The sequence below is a fragment of the Pseudorasbora parva genome, chromosome 5 (genome assembly GCF_024679245.1).
Source record: "Pseudorasbora parva isolate DD20220531a chromosome 5, ASM2467924v1, whole genome shotgun sequence".
Taxonomy (NCBI): domain Eukaryota; kingdom Metazoa; phylum Chordata; class Actinopteri; order Cypriniformes; family Gobionidae; genus Pseudorasbora; species Pseudorasbora parva.
Window position 1 is genome coordinate 42,188,930 of NC_090176.1, and position 25,457 is coordinate 42,214,386.

At 37.4% G+C, this 25,457-nt stretch overlaps 1 protein-coding gene across 1 annotated transcript; it reads left to right on the top strand.

Moving 5' to 3' along the window:
* Positions 1-13,495: 13,495 nt before the first annotated feature.
* Positions 13,496-19,911, top strand: lrrc3 (leucine rich repeat containing 3). The gene is made up of 2 exons (XM_067444419.1): positions 13,496-13,721; positions 16,987-19,911. The coding sequence occupies exon 2, from the start codon at positions 17,345-17,347 to the stop codon at positions 18,143-18,145; it is 801 nt and encodes a 266-aa protein (XP_067300520.1). The 5' UTR covers positions 13,496-13,721; positions 16,987-17,344; the 3' UTR covers positions 18,146-19,911.
* The last annotated feature ends 5,546 nt before the right edge of the window (positions 19,912-25,457 follow it).

The following is a 25,457-nucleotide window of genomic DNA, read 5'->3' on the forward strand; positions in this document are numbered from 1 at the left end:
TTTTTGTGATGCCTTGTTTTTTTATTATTTACACTAGGGTGAGAAATGAACCAGGGCAAAAAATGGCCATGCAGAATGTTCCCTGTGATGGGTAGGTTTAGGGGTAGGGGCTGTGTAGGGGGATAGAAAATACGGTTTGTACAGTATAAAAAACATTATGTCTATGGAAAGTCCCTATAAAACATGGAAACTGTTTGTGTGTGTGTGTGTGTGTGTGTGTGTGTGTGTGTGCGCGCGCGTGCGTGCGTGCGTGCGTGTGTGTGTGTGAACTAACAATACATTTCTTACAGTATTTATTAATCTTTGTTAATGTTAGTTAATAAAAAACAGTGCATTAACTAATGTTTACAGAAAAACTTTTAATGATGAATAGTTTATTAAAATAGTCCATTAACATTTATTAAGTTTAATAAATGCTGTCAAATTGATTAATCATGATTTATAAGCCAAAATAAAAGTTTGTGTTTGCATAATATATGCGTGTGTACTCTTGTATAATGTACCTGTAATGCACTTTTGTTTGGTCCTTACCACTAGAGGTCGCTAAATGTTGTAATTAGCTTCTTGTGAATTGACCTGTATTTGATATTGACTCAAAAATGTTTAGTGTAACCACTAACCAGATGTTCTTTAACCTAATATTTAGTATAAACCTATACATTTCTGGGACGCTTTACCTAAAATAACCCCAAACGAGCATTATACAATTGCATTTAAAGTGATTTATTGTCAGGCTGAAGATGTTGTTATTCTTGGGTGGCATAATCAATAGTAGCCAGTGGCTATAGGTCTTTATGATGCTTTCTCAGAAACCATTTTAAAAACCAGAGCGAGATTCAAGGTTGCACATGGGCAGCAAACACAGGTTTCACCTGGGAACCACAAACAACCTGAACTGTTATTTAAAATTCATTCAGTTTTAAACAAAAGTTTATTCGCTGTCCTCTGTAATTCTGTTGCACAAGGTTCTCCGCAGCACTAATAAAACTCAAAGTCATTTTCTTTAAATTAAAAATGTCAGCGTGGCTAATCGCCAGTTGATCCTGCCGGCCTTTCCTGAACGCCAAGGGAAGGCAGCAGGAATGGCCCTCGATCGCAGCTATGCTTCAGAATTAGCGCGTCAGTCCAGGGGGAGAGAGGTCACCTCTACCCACCCTCTGTCATTGGCCTCAGTTTGTTCCCATCAGCCAGAAATAAGCTCAAATTAAAACACCTCTTGATTGCCCTCCCAAAGTCCCTGAATACATTTGGCTGTACATGTTCCCTGTGGAAAAGAGGAGACAAGGTACAGTCCAGAGGATAAACATAACTTCATAACTTCAGTGTTTGCTGTGTTACCGCTGGTAATCTTTGTAGTAATCCACATTGTTGTATAATCTGCAGTGAAAATCCATATCCAAAGAGGTTTAAAAAAGGTCAGTATTATTGATATGCTATTAGTAATATTTTTTCAGCAATTTAGATAATGAGGGTTTAATTTAAAGATATTAGGTATTCTAATTTCTGAAATATTGTTTGGTCCATACAAATTCTATTAAATGTTGTTTGGAACTTTTTTTTCTGTTCTGCAAAAGAAAGAAAGGTTCACTCTCAGAAAAGGTAATGCTGGCATAACCTTAATAGGATAGTTCTTCCATAACTCTGCACACATTATATTGTATTGTGACCTTAAATCAGATAAATTAAAAAGAATTGTATGGTTTCAAGTGTTCTATTTTCCAAGAATATTTCTCTTAGATGTGCACTAACTCATTATATCTCCATCTCTTGATATGATGTTTGGTTTCCACTGACAATAGTCTGAATTAAAACTGCACCCCGGGGATCTGGCTTCATCCTAAATATACTTAAAGCCAATAATGTGTAATTCCCATTTGTCCTGACAGCCCTATTTGAAGTTGCATAAAGCATAGCTGACAATAAAAAAAACTCAATTCATTAGGAACACAGCTGACAAAATACATTAGATAGTCTCACCTAACCTCCTGGGTGCCGCTGTCCACGTACAGGGACATTATATTTGAGTCCATTTCTCCGACACCATACATGCCACAGTTTGAAGTCTGGATGTCCTGTAAAGAGCAACAGCACATTCAGGACTTCACCAGGACAACAACCTGATAATATGATAATGTTTTGTAATTACAATTTAAATCTGATTAATTTTCAAATAATTTGTTATAAATCAACATCTTGGGAACATGTTATGGGGTTTCTAATCAAAATATGACCCTTTTTTTGTTACAAAATAGGGCGTTAATATTATACATGTCCACTGTAGGGACACCAGCATTTTTATCAGGCATTTTGGGAGACAAGTGTATAGGGAAAGAAATTACACAATGTTTCTATAAAATATTAGATATTATTATGAAAATGTTACTCTAAGAACTAGGAGATACAGTGAATATATGCATTGCATTGAATGGGAAAAATTTTTATATGGCCATTTTACCCACATGTTGCTTAAAGTAAAATGGTTTACAAATTAATTCCGGTTAAGTTTGGTTAAAAAAATAAAATAAAATTTTATGCCTAAAATTTTTTGCCTATAGCCTACATGTCATTTTATTTTTTAAACAATTGAGTCCTGGTGTCCACTTATGAGGACAATGGCATAATATATGAGACCCTGGACCACAAAACCAGTCATAAGGGTCAATGTTAATTATGAAGCTGAATAAATTGAAAAGCTTTCCATTGATGTATGGTTTGTTATGATAGGACAATATTTTGCAGAGATACAGCTATTTGCGAAATATTGACCAAATCGTTTTTAAAGTTGTCCAAATTAAGTCCTTAGCTATTACTTATAATATGTTTGATATATTTATGGTATACAAAATATCTACATGGAACATGATCTTTATCCTAATGATTTTTTAGCATAAAAGAAAAATCAATCATTTTGACCCATAAATGTATTGTTGGCTATATCCGTGTATAGATAAACTTTTTCACTTTTTTTTTCTTTCTTATGCTCTAAACACTGACAAAAATACTAAATTCAAAGAGTTTTCCTGAGACTTAGGAGGTTAAATACTTTTTTGAAATTCCTTTAAGTAAGTTAAAAACAATAATGAATATTCAGCAAGGTTTAGCTAAATAGTTTGTTAGGCAGCCAATGCAAAGATTAAATTAATTACACTTTTAGATCATAAATGTGTGGTTCATAAATGTGTGGAGAAGGATACATTTCACTGTCAATCCCAGAGCAAAACGCTTAAGTCCCATGGGTGGCACCCTCTGAATTGCAGAAAGGTTGGCTTTTATGTCGGGTAAAACAGGGCATGGAAACTAATTAGGTGTTTTTTTTCATCAATTATTCATCAAGATAGGACATTTAATGTGTATTTAAAAGGTAAGACAGCTCTACTGCAGGCATGTATAATCTTGGAAATGATTACAGTCAATCTACTTCATATTATATAATGTTCTGAATCTTTAAAGTCCTAATTCATCATGAATTTTAGATCACCATAATCTTATTAGCCAATTGCGGTATTTGCTAAAACAATTATCAGTATTTTAATTTCTCATATTTAAATTCTTATTTTTGAGAATATATTGAGAATTCTTATTTTTTTTTATGGAATGTTGCAGTGTTTATTCAAGAAATATTCATTATTTAATCAAAAACATTAACGTCACTTCTCCCTTAAACCAGCAATTTCCAGTGGACTAAATTCTCGCCTTACATTTGACCTTTTCATGCCAACTTTTAGGGATTTGAAGAAACGTGTTCAAATGATCAACTGACCCTTCTACCTTGATCCAATCATTGAGTCAACCAATGAACAAAATCAAATCCTGCCCTAATTTTTTTTTTTTTCACGTCGGAAAACCGTTTCACTCAGATATATAAGTCACAAAACGACAGAAATGATAATTGCTATTTCTGTTTCATGACAACTTTATATGTTATGGACTGGAACAAATTCAACAAGTTCAAATCATCAAATAACAACGCTTCTCCCCTAATCCAATGATTCAATAATTTTCCAATGAACAAAATCAAGTCCTGTCCTTACATTTTCATTGTTTCTCATCAGAGAAGCCATTTCACTCAGATAATCACAGTAAGACAGAAATGAAGATCGTTATTTCTGTTTCATGACAGCTTTGACGTTAGGGATTACCTTGTTCAAATCATCAAATAATGTCCCTTCTCCCTTGATCTAATGATTCAATCGATTCCCAATGGACAAAATCGAGTCCTGCCCTTAATTTGTTCTCGTGTCTCGTCATAGACGCCATTTCACTCCGATATACACTCACCTAAAGGATTATTAGGAATACATGTTAAATTTCTCATTAATGCAGTTATCTGATCAACCAATCACATGGCGGTTGCTTCAATGCATTTAGGGATGTAGTCCTGGTTAAGACAATCTCCTGAACTTTAAACTGAATGTCAGAATGGGAAAGAAAGGTGATTTAAGCAAATTTGAACATGGCATGGTTGTTGGTGCCAGACGGGCCGGTCTGAGTATTTCACAATCTGCTCAGTTACTGGGATTTTCACGCACAACCATTTCTAGGGTTAACAAAGAATGATGTGAAAACGGAAAAACATCCAGTATGCGGCAGTCCTGTGGGCAAAAATGCCTTGTTGATGCTAGAGGTCAGAGGAGAATGGGCAGACTGATTCAAGCTGAAAGAAGAGCAACTTTGACTGAAATAACCACTCGTTACAACCGAGATATGCAGCAAAGCATTTGTGAAGCCACAACACGCACAACCTTGAGGCGGATGGGCTACAACAGCAGAAGACCCCACCGGGTACTACTCATCTCCACTACAAATGGGAAAAAGAGGCTACAATTTGCACAAGCTCACCAAAATTGGACAGTTGAAGACTGGAAAAATGTTGCCTGGTCTGATGAGTCTCGATTTCTGTTGAGACATTCAGATGTTAGAGTCCGAATTTGGCGTAAACAGAATGAGAACATGGATCCATCATGACTTGTTACCACTGTGCAGGCTGGTGGTGGTGGTGTAATGGTGTGGGGGATGTTTTCTTAGCACATTTTAGGCCCCTTAGTCCCAATTGGGCATCATTTAAATGCCACGGCCTACCTGAGCATTGTTTCTCTGTCCATCCCTTTATGACCACCATGTACCCATCCTCTGATGGCTACTTCCAGCAGGATAATGCACCATGTCACAAAGCTTAAATCATTTCAAATTGGTTTCTTGAACATGACAATGAGTTGACTGCACTAAAATGGCCCCACAGTCACCAAATCTCAACCCAATAGAGCATCTTTGGGATGTGGTGGAACGGGAGCTTCGTGCCCTTGATGTGCATCCCACAAATCTCCATCAAATGCAAGATGTTATCCAATCAGTATGGGCCAACATTTCTAAAGAATGCTTTTAGCACCTTGCTGAATCAATGACACGTAGAATTAATGCAGTTCTGAAGGCGAAAGGGGGTCAAACACAGTATTAGTATGGTGTTCCTAATAATCCTTTAGGTGAATGTACGTCACAATAGGGCAGAAATTACGATAGCTATATTTATGTTGCGTGACATCTTCAAGCTTATGGACTTGAAAAAAACTTGTTAAAAACATCAAATAATGTCCCTTCACCCATGAACCAATGATTCAATCAATTCCCAATGTACAAAATCGAATCCTGAATTTAAAATAGATAGAAAAAAAGCTAATCTAACAGATTTAAATCAGAAGGAGAGAACTGACCATCTGCAGACCAGACATTACAAATTAGAAGGTATCACTTCTTGGGGTATCACAAGGTTTAAAATGTTATTTATAAATCTATATTAAATTTGTGGTCTACATGCTGCTTAAACCTGAAGTCTTTGAACTGTTGATTGAATTTGCCAGACTCCAGCTTGTTCAGAAGCCACTCTCAAATTTCCGGGCATTGCATTGTTATCAGCTCTGCGCATGGCTGACCGTTTGACGCACAATGCGGGACAAAATCATTTCCATTTTCCACAGCTCAGTACCTCTCCTTATCCGCCACAGAGGCCGTCTAGTGCTTCCCGTAGGTTTGTTTCACATTGGATTATCACAGCGTTTATGCGCTGTAAGAGTAGATTTTTTTAATTAACCTCTGAAACACTCCGTTCCTCTTGGCTCTGACTAATGTAGGTGCGCTGTGGGACTTGCTTTGCAGATTGGTGACAGTGACCAGCAAACTCTGGCCAGACCTTGAAGGATAATTGTGATAAATCTAAATGGGTTAAAAGCATTTTTTAATCAGGAACCAACTCATCAGAGGAGATGGATTTGCTTTGTCACAGCACTGATTCGCTCGAATCAGTCCAATGGTTACAGAGGCAGAATTCTCTTTTGGCAGTTGACACGAGTAATTTATCCATTAAAGACACTTGAGAAGAGGGAATTCGTTCAGGTGAAGGTGTATTGAAAGAGAAAATGAGCTGCCTTGATAAACAATTAGTTTAAGTTTGTTCATGGCTAAGGACTATGCACCAGCTCTTAATAAACATCTCCTTGTTTGGAGCTTCAACAGGAATACAAGGCATGCTGATCAGGTAAGAGTCAAAAAGGTTGAGAACCACTGCTCTATAGTGTTTGGGAAGAGATCTCAACAATTTCTGAAACTATGCTCAGATTTCATTCTGCAATAAAAGGTCAGGTCATTTTGATGTTATCTGAGCTATCCACAATTAGTATACTCTCTCACTTTGCTGTATGTCAACTGCACTCACATTTGTATCTATTTATTTATACAGATTTTTTTTTTAAAGGATTGAGTCTTATGAAATAAAAAGCAGCCTGTGTGCAATAATATTTTCCACTAGGCAGTAGAACAATTAAACTAATGGAAGAGTGATACAGCCCTTCAAAAAGAGATGAAAACAGGACAATTTTCACATTAAAATGGATGAATCTAATAACTGAGATTTTATGTGATATACACTAGAAGCCTCATTTTCTCATAAGTGAATGCCACCATCTTTCTTTTATCTTTTCATAACTGTCCACTTCAGTGGAGATGAACATTAATAATGTATGTAATCTACTGTAGCTAAAAAGAAAGGTCAAAGAAACCTCTTTAAAGGCCTCCACACACACCATTTTGAGTCTAAGGGTCTGATTTACTAACAGCTTGCACCAGCACAAACCCTCTTTTGGCATTAAAAAACTACTGTCAGGATTTACTAAAGACGTAGTGAAAAACTATCGCTGACAAGGCATAGACAGGGTTATTTTTGCAGCTGACTTTATTGCATAAGCATTTGTAGGAGTTTGTAGCCTGACGTGGTCATAATCAATTCTAGTCAGAATATGAGTCTGAAACTGCTCCATTGGAGAAAACCAGAAAAGACCTCAATTGGATAGACCTACAACCAATCAGAGCAACGAAGCGACGCACTGTCAAATGTCAACAGACAGAGCTCAACTGCACTGTGTTGCAATTCCACATTTTTTTCCGCGGGTTAAAGCGACTATTATGTGATATATAGACCCATGAGTGCGAATATTAGCGGGCAAACTTGCCAAAATAACACACATTTTACCCCCCAAATGCCATTTTTCCCCCGGAGAACCCCCGAGAAGCTATTGTTTAAGTCTAGTAGTTGGCAGGTTTTGTTGTAAACACTTGGCAACCCTGTCACGCGCGCTGGAATAAACGATCTTTGCTGGTGTTGTAAAAAAAATAACATAATTTAATGATACACAGAGTACTTACCCAACATGATCATCATTTCTGAGAGAAATTGTGAAGGTGAATGCATATACAAACAAGCTCTCCGTTTAGGATTCAAACAAATATAATCCAAGCCCCTTTGATGACGTGCATGATTACGTTACTGTTGATCATCTGTCCGTCATCGTCTAAAGCCCGCCCTGATGATTTCATTGGTCCGAACAGTTACTGCTCCTCTATGGAGCAAGGCCAAACTGAACCCGACCTAAAAATTGTGTGGGCGGGGCTAAGTTCAGCTGGCATCCAGGCTAAGGAGTTTGCCTTTCAGAAGCTAAATGTATGGGAGGAGAATATTTAAATGAATAACGCAAGGTGATTTACTAAGGTTTGCGATCGTCAATGTACTGGTGTTTCCGCAATTATTACAGCCTAAAAAAGCATTTCTTAAACCAGACTAACTGGCAGATTGCGTTGGTCATTATGGAAATGATCCGACTGCGTCTGTGTTCTTTAATTTGTGTGTCAAGATCGCGCGCATAACTTTACAACTCCCCATTAGCGCTTTTATGGAATTGTGCTCTCACACTAATTTGCCCTGTTTAGTAAACCTGGCCCTAAATCTAAAAAAAATTAGAGCAGACTTTTCTTCTTCAGTTCTTTGTTTTGTGCTGTTTGTTTTTATGGGTTATAAATCACAGCTCGCTTCCCTTACTGTTTCACTTTTAACATTCAATCAATCCGGAAGACATCGAGGCAGGTGATGTGTTGAAATATTCATTAATCTAAATTCAACCCTTCAATCGAAAATAAGTCTTTCTCAAGGGGATGACCAAATTGGGAATATTATCTTAGTAATTTAAAGTATACGTTTATCTCGGTTGGGTGCTGTGATGTGTCATATAGCCGTAAGAAATCTCAAAGCAGAATGACAAACGTCTAACTGCAAGTGCAGACAGACTGCTGTCCATACCTGTCACTTTTTTTCCTGTTCATACAGACTGAGCAATGACAGGTCATCTGTAATTTCTAAAAGAGCTATCTACTCCTGCTATGATTGGACTCAACAAAATCAACCAGAAAGCAATAGTATCTCTACAACCCCATTTCCAGCAAAATTGGGACATTTTGTAAAATGCAATAAAATCCGGATTCTGTTTTTTTAAATTCTCTGTAACCTTTAATTAAAGGGTTAGTTCACACCAAAGTGAAAATTCTGTCATTAATTACTTACCCTCATGTCGTTCGACACCTGAAAGACCTCCGTTCATCTTCAGAACACAAATGAAGATATTTTTGTTGAAATCCGATGGCTCAGAAAGGCCTTCACTGACACCGATGTCATTTTCTCTCTCAAAACCCATAAAAGACATTAAAGACGTCGTTAAAAACACAAAGCCCATCTCACTACAAGTTGAAGCGACAGGAATCGTTTTTGTGCGTAAATAAAAACTAAATAATTACTTATATAGTGATGGGCTGATTTCAAAACAATGCTTCAAAGCGTTATGAATCAGCGTATCAATTCATGATTCAGATCGCGTGTCAAACTGCTGAAATCATGTGATTTTGGCGATCCGAATCTTGAATCGATACACTGATTCATAACCGGTCAAATCTTTGTTTTGAAATCGGCCCATCACTATATGTCGTTATTTCGTTTTTTTGTGCACAAAAATTCTCGTCGCTTCATAAAATTATTGTAGAGCCACTGTAGTGCATTGTAATAAAATATTTAAAAAAGTAAGTTACCTGGTTGCCTTAAATTGTTGAGTTCATTGAAATAAAAAATTGAGTTAATACAATGAACATTTTTGAGAATCGACAACCTTTATTCGAATATTATTAAAAGATTATAAGATCTTTTTTTTTTAAAGAAGCATATTGGGTAATTGTGTGTCTTTTATTTGAGATGACGCAGTGAAAAGCTATTTTCATGATTTTTAAGTGGTTCCGATACAATAATATTTTGAGTTTCTTTTTATTTAACCAATTTCCTTCATTGTATCAACTCAAATTTTTAATTTCAATAAACTCAAAATTTTAAGGTAACCAGGGTACTTACATTTTTAAGTTAAACCGACAATTTTTTTTTCAGTGTGAGATGGACTTTTAATGACAACCTTAGTGCCTTTTATGGGTCTTGAGAGAGGAAATGACATTGGTGTCAATGAAAGCCTTTCTGAGCCATTGGATTTCAACAAAAATATCTTCATTTGGAATATGGACAAAGATCCTATGGGTGTTGAACGACATGAGAGTAAGTATATTAATGACAGAATTTTCATTTTTGGGTGAACTAACCCTTTAACTGACAAATGTACAAAGAAAATAATTTCACTGACCAACTTAATTGTATTTTATAAATATAAGCCAATTTTAATTTTGACGGCTGCAACACTTTTCAAAAAAGTTGGGACAGAGGCATGTTTACCACCGTCATATCACCTTTCCTTTTAATTGAATCATTTGGGAATTGAGGATACTAATCGTTGAAGTTTTGCATGTGGAATTTCTTCCCAATCTCGCATGATACAAGACATCTGCTCAACAGTCTGTGGTCATCGTTGTCTGATTCTCCTTTTCTAGTGCTATACATTTTCAATAGGAGACAGATCTGGACTGCAGGCAGACCGGTCAAGCACATCCACTCTATGGTGTAGTGTCTACAAACCACTCTGTTGTAGCATGTGCAGAATAAAGCCTGGCATTATCTTGCTCCCAGGAAAGATGTCATCTTAATGGCAGTACTGTATATGTATCTATACAATCCATATCATATACGCCTCCACGCCAATACCTTCACACATATGCTAGTCATCTATACTATTTGCAATGCAGCCTATTATACCATGACTGGTGTTTGCCTTTGCACCTGTCGCTGATGAAAGTCTGGATGGTCCCTTTCATCTTTGGGACTGAGAGAACTCAATGTCCGTTTTTTCCAAAAACATGCTGAAAAGTGTACTCATCTGACACAGCACATTTTTCCACTGTGTTTTGGGCCCAGAGAACTCGCCGTCGTGTCTGCGTAGAATTTATGTATAGCCTTCTCCTTGCGTAACAGAGATTCGAGTTTAATTGTTTCTCATGCAATGCCAAGGTCATGCACATTCAACATGAGGTCACCTTACCCTAAACATACTGAGATTTATTTGGATTCCCTGGATCTTTTTTCACAGTATTATGTATGTAATGGGAGATAGTGAAAGACCTAGACTTTGCAATCTTGCAATGAGAATGTGATTTTTCAATTGTTTAACAAATCTCTCATGAAATTTGGCACAAAGTGATCAGCCACGAATCGACCCAGCCTTTGGTGGATGCTTCTTTTATACCTGAATATGATTACATTACGAATACACTTACCTAATAATTCACAGACTAATTGTGGACAATTGTTTTTTTTTTAAGAGTGAGTTGCAGCCATTAAAATCTAAATTTGTTGTTCAGTAAAAACATAGCATTTTTATACTTTGTACTTGTGTGCATTAAGGTTCAAAAGAATGAACAAATCACAGATTCATGCATTTTTTCCCCAAAATGGCACAATTATTGGCACTTTTTGCTTTGTTTTACAACTCATACTCTTACATGGTGAGAACAAGTTTATTAGCTCTGGGCATCGTAAAAAGGCATTTATCTGATCAACTTTTTGCAGCTGACTAAAAATAAAACACAAAAACGGATTTCTGGTCACAAAGTTTGAAGGACTGAATGAAAAGTGTAAGCAGCTGTATTGCTTTATGTAAAATTAAAGTCTGTTTTCAAAAAGTCTTTCCATTATTTGTGCTATTTCCACGTCAAGCCATACATGCTGGATGTTTGTGTGTGTGCGTGTGTGTGTGTGTGTGTGTGTGTGTGTGAGTGTGAGTGAATACAGTATCTACATTGAAATACACTAGGGTGAATCTGTCCCACCAGTGCACTAGTTTCTATTAGAAGAAATGTCCTCTTGCATTTCTAATAAATGGCTGGCAGTTAAAAATAGTGTCCCCAGGTAGAATAAGCAGCTGAGGAAATAAGAGTTTGGAGAACTGCTTACAAAACACAAAACAATCAAAAGAATTCAGTGAGTGTCTGCCATCAGCAAAATGTACAATGAAAACTAGTATTATGCCAAAAAAAAAAAAAACTCACTTATCTGTGGCCAATGGTAAAAGACGGGAAGATGTTGCTTGGTTACAAGATGATGATTTGAACTGAAAATATTTGGTTGTGGTTCATTAGAGAAATCCAAGCATTCTGAAACTGCCCACAGACTAACTCCAGACACACTGAAGGTCATTAAAGCTGTGAGAACAATATAAAGGAAGGGGAGAGGCTCTCCAAAGGGAAACATTTGGACTTATGCTAGCTCTCAAACCAAAGTATTGTCTGAGTGAAGATTTGAACATTACTCTTTTATGAACTTCTTCTAATGTCCCAATTATATCACCATTTTCAGTTGTGAGGAGCTCTCTGAGGAGATCATTCTGTTCAAAATATTCTCAATTACTTGTAAACTTTTGTTGGATTTAAACTACATTTCCCACAATTCAACTCAAGCAATTAAGGTAATAAGTTGCACAAGGCAAGTTCTCTTGATGTAAATTACACCCTGTAAGTGATGTGATTTAATTGGTGGATGGTGTTGGAGCAAACACTGTGGTGGTAAGTAATTAAACGCTTTTGATTTCACACTTTTAATTATCTTCAGGACTACAGGCCTGTTTGAAACTGGATTCGTTGTATACGTTTGAGAAGAGCTGAAACTAAAAAAGGGAGCCGTTTTCTTATCTTTACCTTAGGGAAGAAACCCAGAGCTAACACATTTAATAGGATTCTACAAATGATGTACCCAAAAGGCTTTCCAAACACAAAAAATAAAAATGCTGTGATGTGCTCTGCTGCTATAAAACATTGTTTCAACCAGAAAAAAAAGAAGAAAAAAAATTGGTTGTGAACATTGATATAATTTTTTCCCTTTAATTTCTTATTGCCTTCCAGACAATTTGTTTTAATATAATTCATATCTTTGTTTTACATAGCGCAGTACACCCATTATCATAAGACTTGTACGTATGTCACATAAGCATGGTTTTGACAAGTAGGTTTCCCATCCTGCGCAGTGATGGTCTGACCTGTCAGCTGCCACTGACAGACTACTCATTATGTTGAGTCATTTTATATTCTGCAGTCCTGCCAAAATAAGGAGATGTCGGCTATTCTAGGTTTATCATTAGGGATGTGGATTAGTTCCTGAATTATTTCACAACAACGATACTGTATTCTAAAGTATGCAATAAATGTTATTAATAGGCCTATTTTATAATATTGATTTAATTGTATTGTTGGCTCTAGGAAGCAACTGCACTGGTATAGTCTGAATACAGAAATACAATTAAGAAATCTAGAAGCCACATTGAGAGTGAAGATTTGCTTCCAATGTCCAGTCTCCAATGAACATGTTACAAATACACAGTATGTAGGCTATCTGAAGAAAAAAAAAAAAAAAAAAACATTTATGAACCATAGCATCCTCTGGTCACTGGGTTGCACAATTAAACAGCTTTTATGAGTTCATACTTTACCATTTAGCCTAATCTTTCATATATTTTTATTACAAAATAAAAACGTGCACATAGGCTACATGTCTTTAACGGCACATTATACAATAGACCGTCATAATGACAACAAAAAAAAACCGCGCAAACAAAACGATTAATTTTCAATTCAGTATGTTGATTAATAACCTGTCTAATCTAGCTATTCAGTTCAGTGACTTGTTCGTCATACTGATTCAGGAAAAACGACACTTGTCACTGCTGATGTATCCTGCAGAAAAGACCTAGTGAATCCCTTTGGTGAAGTGATTCAAAAGATTCGAGTCACTGGGATGAATCAGAATCCCCACCACTAGTCCTTCAGTTCAGAACAGAAGCGGGTGGAGCGAGCGCACGCACCATCAGCCTCCGGCACAGCAAACGGGGCTCGCCATCCAATCAGCGGCAGGCTGCTGTCTTATAGCTGCGGTGTGCTCCTCACTTTTTACACTCAAAGGCGTCTGATCCACTAAAGTATCAACAAGTATGGTAAGTCATGATAATGCATACAATTTATGTTAAAACGCCAACTTTCTAGTCTTTTTTTTCCTCAATGCAAATGCTTAAATGCAATAATTTGTCATTCGTTCTGGAAAGTATTGAGGTTTTTCTACAGTATTATGCTCATGTCATGTTTTTGTCATAGTCTTGCATTCATTTTTTCATTTTGTAGTTCACCATTTGAAGAACATTAATTTAGATTGATAATGCTATATTCTATTCCCTAGTCTGATAGCTGTTTAATGTAATAACAGGTGCAAAATATTAATAATATAATTGGATGTTTTCACGCGTGAAATATGGATAAGCACTATGTTCAGTTTTGTTTGCAAAGGACTTTATTCCCCACGTTATTATAGTCTAAAGTCGATGACTCTTTCAGCATTTCTTTAACGTATCAGACTGTTATTAGTCCAGCCTCGGCTATATATTGCCGTAGTCGTGTTTTAGCAGGTAGGCTACGTTTATCAATGTAAAGTGTTGACCTAAAGATTAGTCTACGTCTTGTGAGAAAGACAGTGAGATTAAGATAAATTATGATACTCCAGCGTTGTTCGCTCTCAAACTATCAATGATTTATCCAAGTTGAAACCGTAAACAGTCGGCATACTTCCAGTTGTAAATGTTTTTATATTCCTGCCCACGTTGTTACATTGCTATTTTCATATCCTTTTTAGAATATGTTGATATAATTTGTTTTAGAGGTAAAAGTGTCTTACCTCAGAAAACCTCCTGCCAGACTTCCCGCTCGCCCTGCTCTAGCTTTAATCACTTTAACCTTTTCCCCCCGTGAGGAAAACAGTGTCTCGTGCACTCATTCAAAGTCTACTCCATTGATAATACAGTTGAGAAAACGCCTGGTAGTTACAATGCCTTTTGACCATATTTCATCTTATGTAAGTTTTAAAAGCAGACAAATGTAATCAGGCAGCGTTGTAGTTATATTATTTTCATTCAGTTGTATGTTTTTCTGGGATGTTTTTTAGGGTGACTTTTCCTAACTGCAACTGTGATGTGCTTGCTAGGGGTGAATCACAAGCTTTTGCACACCTTTATGGATGAGCCATGTACTTACATCCTATTGGATTCTAAACGTAGCTTGTGGTTTTAGCATCCATCACAGTAATCAACTGCTGCTACTGAGCTGCTGCTGATACAGCAATCAATCCTGAGCGGTGTTGCTTATTGCTCACTGTACATTGCCAGTGAATTAATCTTTTATTTTGACATTTTCAAAATGATGCATTCCATGTCTCGAGTGCTGCCTGTGACAAAGTTTTACTTGAAGTCGCTTCACTGCTTCATGTGTTGGACATATTAATATTTTCTACCTGCCTTACGGCCTCTTTGTAAAATGAGTTGCTTTCTCAGCAGAGGAGGTTTTAACAAAAGGGCTTTTCACACTTGAAATGGTTTATAAACTACTTCATAAAACCCAAGTAAATGGAATCCTGGGTTCTCTTGATTCACACTTCAAAACGCTAATCATTTACCTGGGGATAACAATATCCTGGGTATTCATAGGCTGACATTTCACATTGTTCATTCCTAAAGTCTGGGTTAACATCCTTATTTGCATATTTGCAGTGCCATTGATTGGCAAGCACTATACACAATATGGTTACACAAAGGCTCTAAAATTGCACACCCTCATATTATATATTGCAGACTGTACTATCAATTTATCCTGAATTGACTTTTTGGGCTATAAAAGAATTAAGCAGTCCCTTTTTAACTCTAATTGTCACGGTTTGAAAATGTTTTCTCAATGCTGAAATGACTGTTTATACAGCACACAGTGTTTCTGTAACTGTCCAGAGTATGTTAATATGAGGCTGTAAATTGCTAAGCATCTCTTTTAAACAAAACAAGTTTGCCTTCTACAAGTGTGAAACCTCCCTTTAACCAGTGTTGAAAGAGGGGTTTAGTACGATGATATAGCCTGGGGTTAAGCGCAGTGTAAAAAAGGCCTAAAGTGTAAGCTATCTGTTTAGACTGGCTCCTCAAAGGTCAATAATGATCTAATTGATCAGCATAATGTGAGTTCAAATGATTCTAAGAACTTAGAATTAAGTTTCTCACCCTCGTTTTGTTCTGACACTGCATTATTTTCATTCTTTCATGACACACATTGAAAAAGGTCAAAGCTGCTCCAAGCTTTGTTTGATGAACAGACTCTAATTTAATTATATCTTTTCAAAAGAATTGAAATAAAGTTGTCATATAGACATTTTATAATACTTCAGAGAAGCTAATTTATTCCATTTGGATTTTGTCAGTATTAAGCAGTGTTCACTTTCCTTGTGTTAAAAAAACAACAACTTGGAAAATGTGCATCTTTTGGATTTCACTGATGGGGAAAATGCAGGTTTGGAATGACATGATGGTGAAAAAATGATAATATATCTTCAGTTTTGAGTGAACTATTTGGATATTAGAATATTAATATTATTATTTGGATATTAGATATTTGGGTGGCAGTGGCTCAGTGGTTCCTGTTGGTGGTCTACAAAATGGAAGGTTGGTGGTTCCATCCCCGGTTCCACGAGCTGGATGGCTCTAGCATGGCTGACACCGCCGTCGGTGTATGAATGAGAGAGTGAATGGGTGAATGTGAGGCGATATGTAAAGCGCTTTGGTGGCCTTGGGTCTGTTGAAAGTGCTGTATAAATGTAGTCAATTTATTAGAAAACTTTTTATGTGTAAAGGAACCTGATTCTTTTTCTTTTCTTCTGTCATTAGAATTTCTAATAGCCATTAATAAACATTGTTTTACAAATGAGAAATAGATTTCTGTTATAATAAATTATCCCGTTCTAATATTATTAGATTATATGCAGCATAACAAATGTATTTGTCTGATGTATGTATCTAAAATTGTTTTGGAGCCATTTCAGGTCAGAGCATTTTGATGTTGCTTTGCACGTTACAAAGCATATCTTAAGGGATAGTTCACCCAAAAAAATAAATAAGGTCATCTTCATGTTGTTCCAAACCTCTATGACTCCTGTTTTTCTATGGAACATAAAAGAACATATTTTGAGAAATGTTTCCTTTCATGAAAGTCATACAGGTTTGTAATGCCATGAGGGTGAGAAAATAACAAAATTTTCTCTCTCTCTCTCTCTTTCAGTCAATCTGTAATTCTCTTTATCTTTAATCTTTAAACGGATCAAATATGAATTAGTTTCTTTATTAATCCATAACGTTTGTTTGTGTGGGTGATTCCTGTGTTCTCCTTTTGTTCTTGCAGTTTCCAGACTTGGCAGGAGGGATGTTAAGTGAATGGAGCGTTCTTCACATCTTTCTTCTGCTTTTGGTTTCTAATTGAAACTTGGCTGTAACACCTTTTCCTCTCAAATGTTTAATTGACTTTCAGATGTTGATGGACTCATTTGGATTCTCTCCAAGGTGCTCACAATGGCTTCAAACATCTGACAATTAAAATCACTACTCTACGTATGGTCTGAGGGCATTAATAAGGAAAAGCTGCTGCTGCTTTTGGAATGACACAGTGACCTGTAATGTTTATTCATTAATTTGCCTATATGACATGGATTAACAATGACTGCCCTTGAACTGTAGAACATTCAGAAAGTAAGTAGCTGGACATGACTTACCCTGGAGGGGCTCATGTGTCAAAGAAAGTCTTCATCCCTCATGGCTGTCCCCTTATCTTGAGATTACTTTTAGCCGTGATTTGTTTGAGCGTGATGGGTTTTGCCTGTCCCAAGAGCTGCCACTGCTCCGAGAGGAATGGCTTGACAGTAGTACAGTGTTCCTCTCGCAACCTCGCGGAGATTCCCCCCAACCTTCCGCACGATACGGTGTCACTTCAGCTGTCCTCCAATCACATAACCAAAATCCCAAACCAGGCTTTTAAAAACCTTCCCTGGCTCCAAGAGTTGGACTTGTCAAGGAATGCTATTGAAACCGTGGACGCTGGGGCTTTTCAAGGTGTCGCGGAGAGCTTGCGGGCGCTCGACCTGTCCCACAATCACATGCAAAGCGTCCCCAAGGAGGCCTTCGCTCGGCTGCATGCCAAGATCAGCCTCTCCAACAACCCATGGCACTGTGAGTGCACCCTGCAAGAGGTGCTGCGCGAGCTCAAGCTGGACCCCGAGACGGTGAACGAGGTGAGCTGCCACACCTCTGTTCAGGAAGAGTATGCGGGCAAGCCCGTCATCCAAGTCTTGGATTCAGGCATAAACTTTTGTAACTTCCACCATAAGACTACCGACGTGGCCATGTTTGTCACCATGTTTGGTTGGTTCACGATGGTTATCGCTTATGTCATCTATTACGTACGACATAACCAGGAAGATGCCAGGAGGCATCTGGAGTACCTCAAGTCTCTGCCAAGTAGCTCCCAAATTAGTAAGGACTTTGACACAATCAGCACTGTTCTCTAGCATCAATCAATGCAGTGTAGGAGTGAATGTGTTTGGCACAGTGATGATGGCACAACAGCAAGCCTTATAAGGAAGAGTGGGGCAAGATGTGTCATTTACTGAAATGATGCATCAATGATGAACATAATTGAGGAATTTTTTTTGCTAATGCACAAACCAATTCCAAAGTATTATTTTGCTGCACATTATATACATTTGCATAAAAAAGAAAACTGTTTTTTTTTTTTTTTTGAACATGTTCATTTAAATTTTTTTATCATATTTTTGTGCAGTTGGAACCAATACTTACCAAATGACAAACATACATTAAATATAGCTTTTTATTTATTTATTTAGCTTGACAATTAATTTGTTTGCTGCAGATTTTTATTTTTATTTTCAGGCACAAAAAAATGCATTAAAAAATAAATATTATATTGAGAGATGCACATGAAAAAAATAGTCCCTTTTTAACTCTTCCCCCTTATAACTCAATCCATGTTTTCACTGTTATACCGTAGGGGGCGCTATTATGCATAGGTTATTTTATTTTACTACAGATTACAAAATACATTTTTGCACTTTGAGATTCTTCGGAATGAAAAGTGCATTATAAATAAAATCTATTATTAGTATTACATACTTTAAAAAGTAATTTGTAAGTTTTGTAATATCTAAATATTTTTGAATATTAATACTGAATACTAAAGTTAACACAAAGCGGCCACAAAACATAGGACTTTCCCACAATATTTCTTGAAGCCAAAAATACATTTAGTCTTTAAAAAAAAAGTCCATGTGACTAAAATGATTTATCCTTAATTTTATGAAGGAACGCAAATATTTTTTTGCGCACAAAAAACAAACAAAAAAGATGACTTTATTTACCAAATTCTTCTGGTCTGTGTCAGCCTCTACGCAGTTTATGTTGGTCAGCTCCTCCTCAGCATCACACGTGGTGCTCATGTGAACGGCATCAGCCAATGGTAAGCAGGAATGCTGGGGATGCTCTGACGTAACTCAGAGGTCAACAGCGTATGTTTACATTAATGTTTAAATTAAACAAATTACATTAAAATTCAGTTATCACTTTGGTAATCTAAAATACTTTATGATGTAACTGTAATTGGATTACCACCCTTATGAAATTTAACTGTAATGAAATACTGTTACTCAAATTTTGTATTTTAAATGCGTAACTAAGTTACATGTCTTGCGTTACTGCATATAAATCAAAAACTGTCTAGCGTTACTAAAACGTTGATGGACTTAACTCATGGATGTTTCTACTCCATCTATGTTTTGATCATTCTAAATCAGATCTGGAAAAATTAGATTTTTCTCCCAAAAAATATTTTGTTCAAAATTGTTTTTTTTTTTTTTTATATGAAACTTACACCCACATTAAGGTGTTGATAAAAAAAAAAAGAGTCTCAGATATTCATACAACTGGCTATCACCAGACCAAGCTCAATTTTTTAAGATTGAAAATTAGTCTGGGAGTCTGCTCTGTATTTTCTACTGCACAAGAGGTGTGATCAACAGGCACAGTTTAAATGACTCTTTACACAATTGGATAGTCCTTCAACCAATCAGAACCATCACTTCTCTATCCGTCATTGTGTTAAACCCACCAATAGCACGGCAGGTGGATAAGCCGTTTTGTGATTGGTCTCCGCAAATTTGTGACAGAAGCAGGATAAAAATATGAAATCTAAAAATAGCTTTCCAGCCTGAGCTGCAGGGCGAAATCAAATAGCAGGCATATCGGGTAAATTAGCCTATTAAAGTCTTTTAAAGACTGGCAGTAGCTGGCAAAAAAAAAAAAAAAAAAAAAACGCTGGTGGGGAAAGAGTTAAATATATGGCCCAGTTTTTTTGTTGTTGTTTTTTTTAGTTAAGGAAGAGACAGATTAGCCACTGACACATCTTACCCCAGTTCTCAAGTTAGAATGTTATTTGATTGTGACTGTTTTTTGTGGAGTTTTTACACAATTATTGTGTTGACAATTATGATGTGATGCAATTCAGTGTTCCCATTCATGTACCCTCAGTCGACCTACATAGGTCCTGCAGTCTCTGTGGTGGCCGCTTTGTGCCTCACGGAAAGCTCTGCAGAAGCTCCTGTTTTTCTGCAGGTGCTTAAATCACATTTATTCTTGAATGGATTTTTTTTTTTCATTTGTATGCTAATGTAATGGTGTTTCAGAACTGAATATTTAATGCTGGATTTGTGGGATATTTTATTTTCCTTATTTTATAGCGATGACCAAGTAGAACAAGTACATAATCACTGCCAAACAAACATCAAAATATGCTCTGCCTTGATAATTGGAAACTTGCCCCATTTTTGGCAGAGTTCTATACTCAAGTGCCTGATCCTGGTACCTCAGCACCAATACACTGTGCATTGGGCATTATTTGGTTTGCTAGCTCTCTGTTGTTCTACAATAAATAAAAAAATCCTTTAATATTGAGTGTTAAAGGGATACTCCACCGCGTTTTCACATTAAACTGTTATTCCTTAAACTAAAACGAGTTGATACATACCTCTCTCGTCTCAGTGCGTGCACTTAATCGCTCTGACGCACGGTGACGATCTGATAGCATTTAGCTTAGCCCACTAAGCCCAGTTCATTTACTATGGTACCAAACAGAGATCAAGTTAAAAGCGACCAAACACCTCCACGGTTCTCCTATTTAAATACAGTTACACGAATAGTTGAATGACCTAGTCTGGTGACACAAAATAAAAGTGCCGCTTTTTAGCGGGTTAAAATGGAACTATGGCGGAATAGTACTTTTGAGAGTACTTTGGCTCTGCAAAGGAAAAAGTCACGCCTGAAAAATCCTCCCTCACATCTCCCCCTCCCTCTCATTTCCGTCAATAGGGGGGAGGGGGAGATGTGAGGTTTTGATCTCTTCTGACTTGATCTCTGTGGTACTATAGTGAATGAACTGGGCTTAGAGGGCTAAGCTAAATGCTATCAGATCGTCACCGCGCGTCAGAGAGATTAAGTGCACACACTCAGACGAGAGGGGTATGTATCAACTCGTTTTAGTTAAGGGAATAACATAGTTTAATGTGAAAAAGCGGTGGAGAATCCCTTTAAGTAGAACTGTCATTTTAAGTCAAGTGTAAAAGTTGGTGTATTTTAAAGATGAATCAATTGTATGATTAGAAGATATGATGAGATGCATTCAAAATGGATTTTGTCATCTGTGAGTTAAAGTTAAAAGGGCTTACAGGTTATATTTCATGTAGGCTATGTGTGTTTCTGTCCACATGTATCAGTTTTTCATTGTGATAAGCCTTTCAGCAGTAGCGTGTATATCATAGAAACACAAGAAAATAAAAATGCTATTAGAAGGACTCTGCCTTCTTGACTAGACTTTTCGATTTCTTTGTTTTTTAAGTTGCATTCAATTTACTATATGAATGAGCTTTTGTGGACATGTTCAGCAAACAAAAAATCAATATATCTGGATCCTTGATTTTATTTACCTTTGTTTTGTGTTAGTACTAGGCACAAAACAATGCCTTGCAGAAATGTTTTGAACCTTCAGGGATTTCATGAGGAGTCATGCCACGGAGAGTGGATATTATGATTGCTTTCCTGTCCAGGGGGCTCGGGGTCTAGCCATACGTGAGTCTGTAGATCTAGATCAATTGCAGATTCATTACAGGGGGAGGTTTGGAAAGCTGCAGTGAGCTTTAGGACCTGCTGTTCTGGGACTAGATGGCACCCTCAGTTCAATGAAGATCTATCAAGACAAAGGAGACAAAGGATAAGAGAGAGTGGCTGTGTTTGTCTTCATAGACAACTTTGAATAGGTTGTCCATCTGGGCATTTATATTTAGCAGTTTAGCACTAAAATGCTCCATAACGATTCACTCTTTCTGATTGTATGTAAGCAAATTACCCTAACGTTAGTATTTATTTCCTTGCAGTAAATAGCACTGTTCATGAACCCCTTGAGATTTATCAATGTAACCTGGCCAAAGTGTTGATTGGTTCGTAAAAGAACACTCCACCGTTTTTAGAAATGGGGCTTATTCAACCTCTTTCGTACATTTAGATATGTGGGCAAATGCATTTTTTTTCTCAGTGCATGCATTGTTTTAGTTTGGCAGGGTCGCCGCTAGCTTAGCTTAGCATAATGAATGGAATCCTATGTTGCCAGCTAGCATGTCCCAAGTATAAGTGATAAAAAAAAATAAAAAAACACCTAATTACTTTCTCCTTATATTCCCCCTCGAGCTCTCCGATCTTCTGGCTGTGACCTCCTCTGTGAGCGGAGATTTCGTTTATCATCTATGGGTGGCAGGTCTTTCTTTGTTACAGCCCCTAAGCTATGGAACTCTAAGCCTGCCTCTCAGGACAACAACCACGTTGCATGAATTTAAATGTAAACTTAAAACACATTTGTTTAATCAGTATTATCAGTCATGCAAATGTTAACTTGACATAACACAATCAAAATGTTAACTCACTACGAATAATCTGTTTCATGTCTACTCTAACTGCCCACCATGCTGTCTGTAATTAATGTTTGTTACCTATGTCTTTCCTGTTGTATTGTAAATGTAGTGCGATTTGCAACTGCAATCCCTCATTACTTGGACTGGGCAAATGTCTACTGTCCGTCTATGTATAAACCGCTTATTTAATGTTTTTGTGAAGCGTCCTTGAGCTTGGGAAAGGCTCTATATAAATTAAACTTTATTATTATTATTAATTACTTATTGTGGCCTGCATATTCACAATGAGTACAAATAGCGATGCAGATTAAGACTAGATGATTTCCTAGGCAGATATTGACTTGGGACTATGTTATGGGGAAGCACTGCTACTTGGGCGCAGGGATATCACACAAGACATTGCATCCGCCTAACAGCCAAAGAACGTGAGAATGAGCGCCGTGATATATCTCTGCGCCCAAGTAGCAGTGCTTCGCTTATCTAAATGTAGAAAAGATGTTGAATAAGCTCTTTTTCTAAAAACGGTGGAGTGTTCCTTTATACACTCACCTAAAGGATTATTAAGAACACCATACTAATACTGTGTTTGACCCCCTTTCGCCTTCAGAACTGCATTAATTCTATGTGTCATTGATTCAACAAGGTGCTGAAAGCATTCTTTAGAAATGTTGGCCCATATTGATAGGATAGCATCCTGCAGTTGATGGAGATTTGTGGGATGCACATCAAGGGCACGAAGCTCCCGTTCCACCACATCCCAAAGATGCTCTATTGGGTTGAGATCTGGTGACTGTGGGGGCCATTTTAGTGCAGTCAACTCATTGTCATGTTCAAGAAACCAATTTGAAATGATTCGAGCTTTGTGACATGGTGCATTATCCTGCTGGAAGTAGCCATCAGAGGATGGGTACATGGTGGTCATAAAGGGATGGACATGGTCAGAAACAATGCTCAGGTAGGCCGTGGCATTTAAACGATGCCCAATTGGCCCTAAAGGGCCTAAGGTGTGCCAAGAAAACATCCCCCACACCATTACACCACCACCACCAGCCTGCACAGTGGTAACAAGTCATGATGGATCCATGTTCTCATTCTGTTTACGTCAAATTATGACTACCATCTGAATGTCTCAACAGAAATCGAGACTCATCAGACCAGGCAGCATTTTCCAGTCTTTAACTGTCCAATTTTGGTGAGCTTGTGCAAATTGTAGCCTCTTTTTCCTATTTGTAGTGGAGATGTGGAGATGACCCCCGGTGGGGTCTTCTGCTGTTGTAGCCCATCCGCCTCAAGGTTGTGCGTGTTGTGGCTTCACAAATGCTTTGCTGCATACCTCGGTTGTAACGAGTGGTTATTTCAGTCAAAGTTGCTCTTCTTTCAGCTTGAATCAGTCGGCCCATTCTCCTCTGACCTCTAGCATCAACAAGGCATTTTTGCCCACAAGACTGCCCTTTTCCCTTTTCACACCATTCTTTGTAAACCCTAGAAATGGTTGTGCGTGAAAATCCCATTAACTGAGCAGATTGTGAAATACTCAGACCGCCCCGTCTGGCACCAACAACCATGCCACGCTCAAAATTACTTAAATCACCTTTCTTTCCCATTCTGACATTTAGTTTGGAGATTGTCGTGACCTAGCCTGACAAGCAAGACCCACATCAAGATGTTTGGTCTGGAAACTCACCATTGACGGCTCAATCCGAGGGGCGGGATAAACGGTTGTCTTTCAAACTCCCTCTACACGCGATAGGATAGCGCTACAACCAACCAGAGCAACGAAGGTGGAGCTAGCTGATAGATTAAACATTTGCCGTATCCGGTCGGCAAAACTCAGAACACATCTTCCCTTTTTAAGAATGACTTCAGTGTCGTTCTTTGTTCTTTTCTCAGAGAAAAGCTAACTCCAAATCTTCCAGAGTCGCAGTCAAAGCTGATTCGAAAGACCGCTGTTCGCCAGTTTCTTTGTTTACTAGAAGCACGCAAACACAACTCTGCCGACGTCATTATGGCCCTGCCCACTGATTCTATACACGATGTGATTGGCCCAACAAGAGTTTGGCGTTTACAGCTCAGAAGGGTATTGAGAGTTGCTAGACGACACTCGCGGGCAGATTAGATTTGCTGCCGCTAGGGTGCGTCTAGATTTCTAGGCTAGTCTTGACCAGGACCACACCCCTAAATGCATTGAAGCAACTGCCTTGTGATTGGTTGATTAGATAATTGCATTAATGAGAAATTGAACATGTGTTCCTAATAATCCTTTAAGTGAGTGTATATGCAATCAGATTCACTGTTTCCCTCAACACTGTAAAACTATGTTATATAAAAAATATTTTACATCCTGATTGTCTTCCAGAATTTCATGTACAAACCCATTGTTTGATTACATGCTATATAAAAAGTCCATTAGCAAGTATTAACTCCAATAAATCAAAGATGTGAAGGTCTCTGGAGGCATTAGCAGGATATTAACTTAAATAAATCTAGGAGTTGCTTGTCTGTTATCACATTTAGGACATGAATGATTTAATAAGTTCACCATCTAGGTTATCATTTGGGCTGTTAATGAAAAATTTTAATGTTTTAATTATCGCGTAAATCATTCATATTGTTTCAGCAATTTTACGAACAAACATCCCAATGATATAGTGAGTACTAGGGGGGGAAATCTAGGATTTTAAAAAAAGCAGTTTTCACAAATAAATACATAGGAATGACATTGAGTTTAATGGGAAGTAGCAAGTCTATATTATTTAAGAGTATATTATTGTAAAACATAGGCTACTCCAATAATTGTTTTTTACAGTGTAATTTAGATGTCTAGGTGAAGATGTCTGCTGAAGATGAGCTG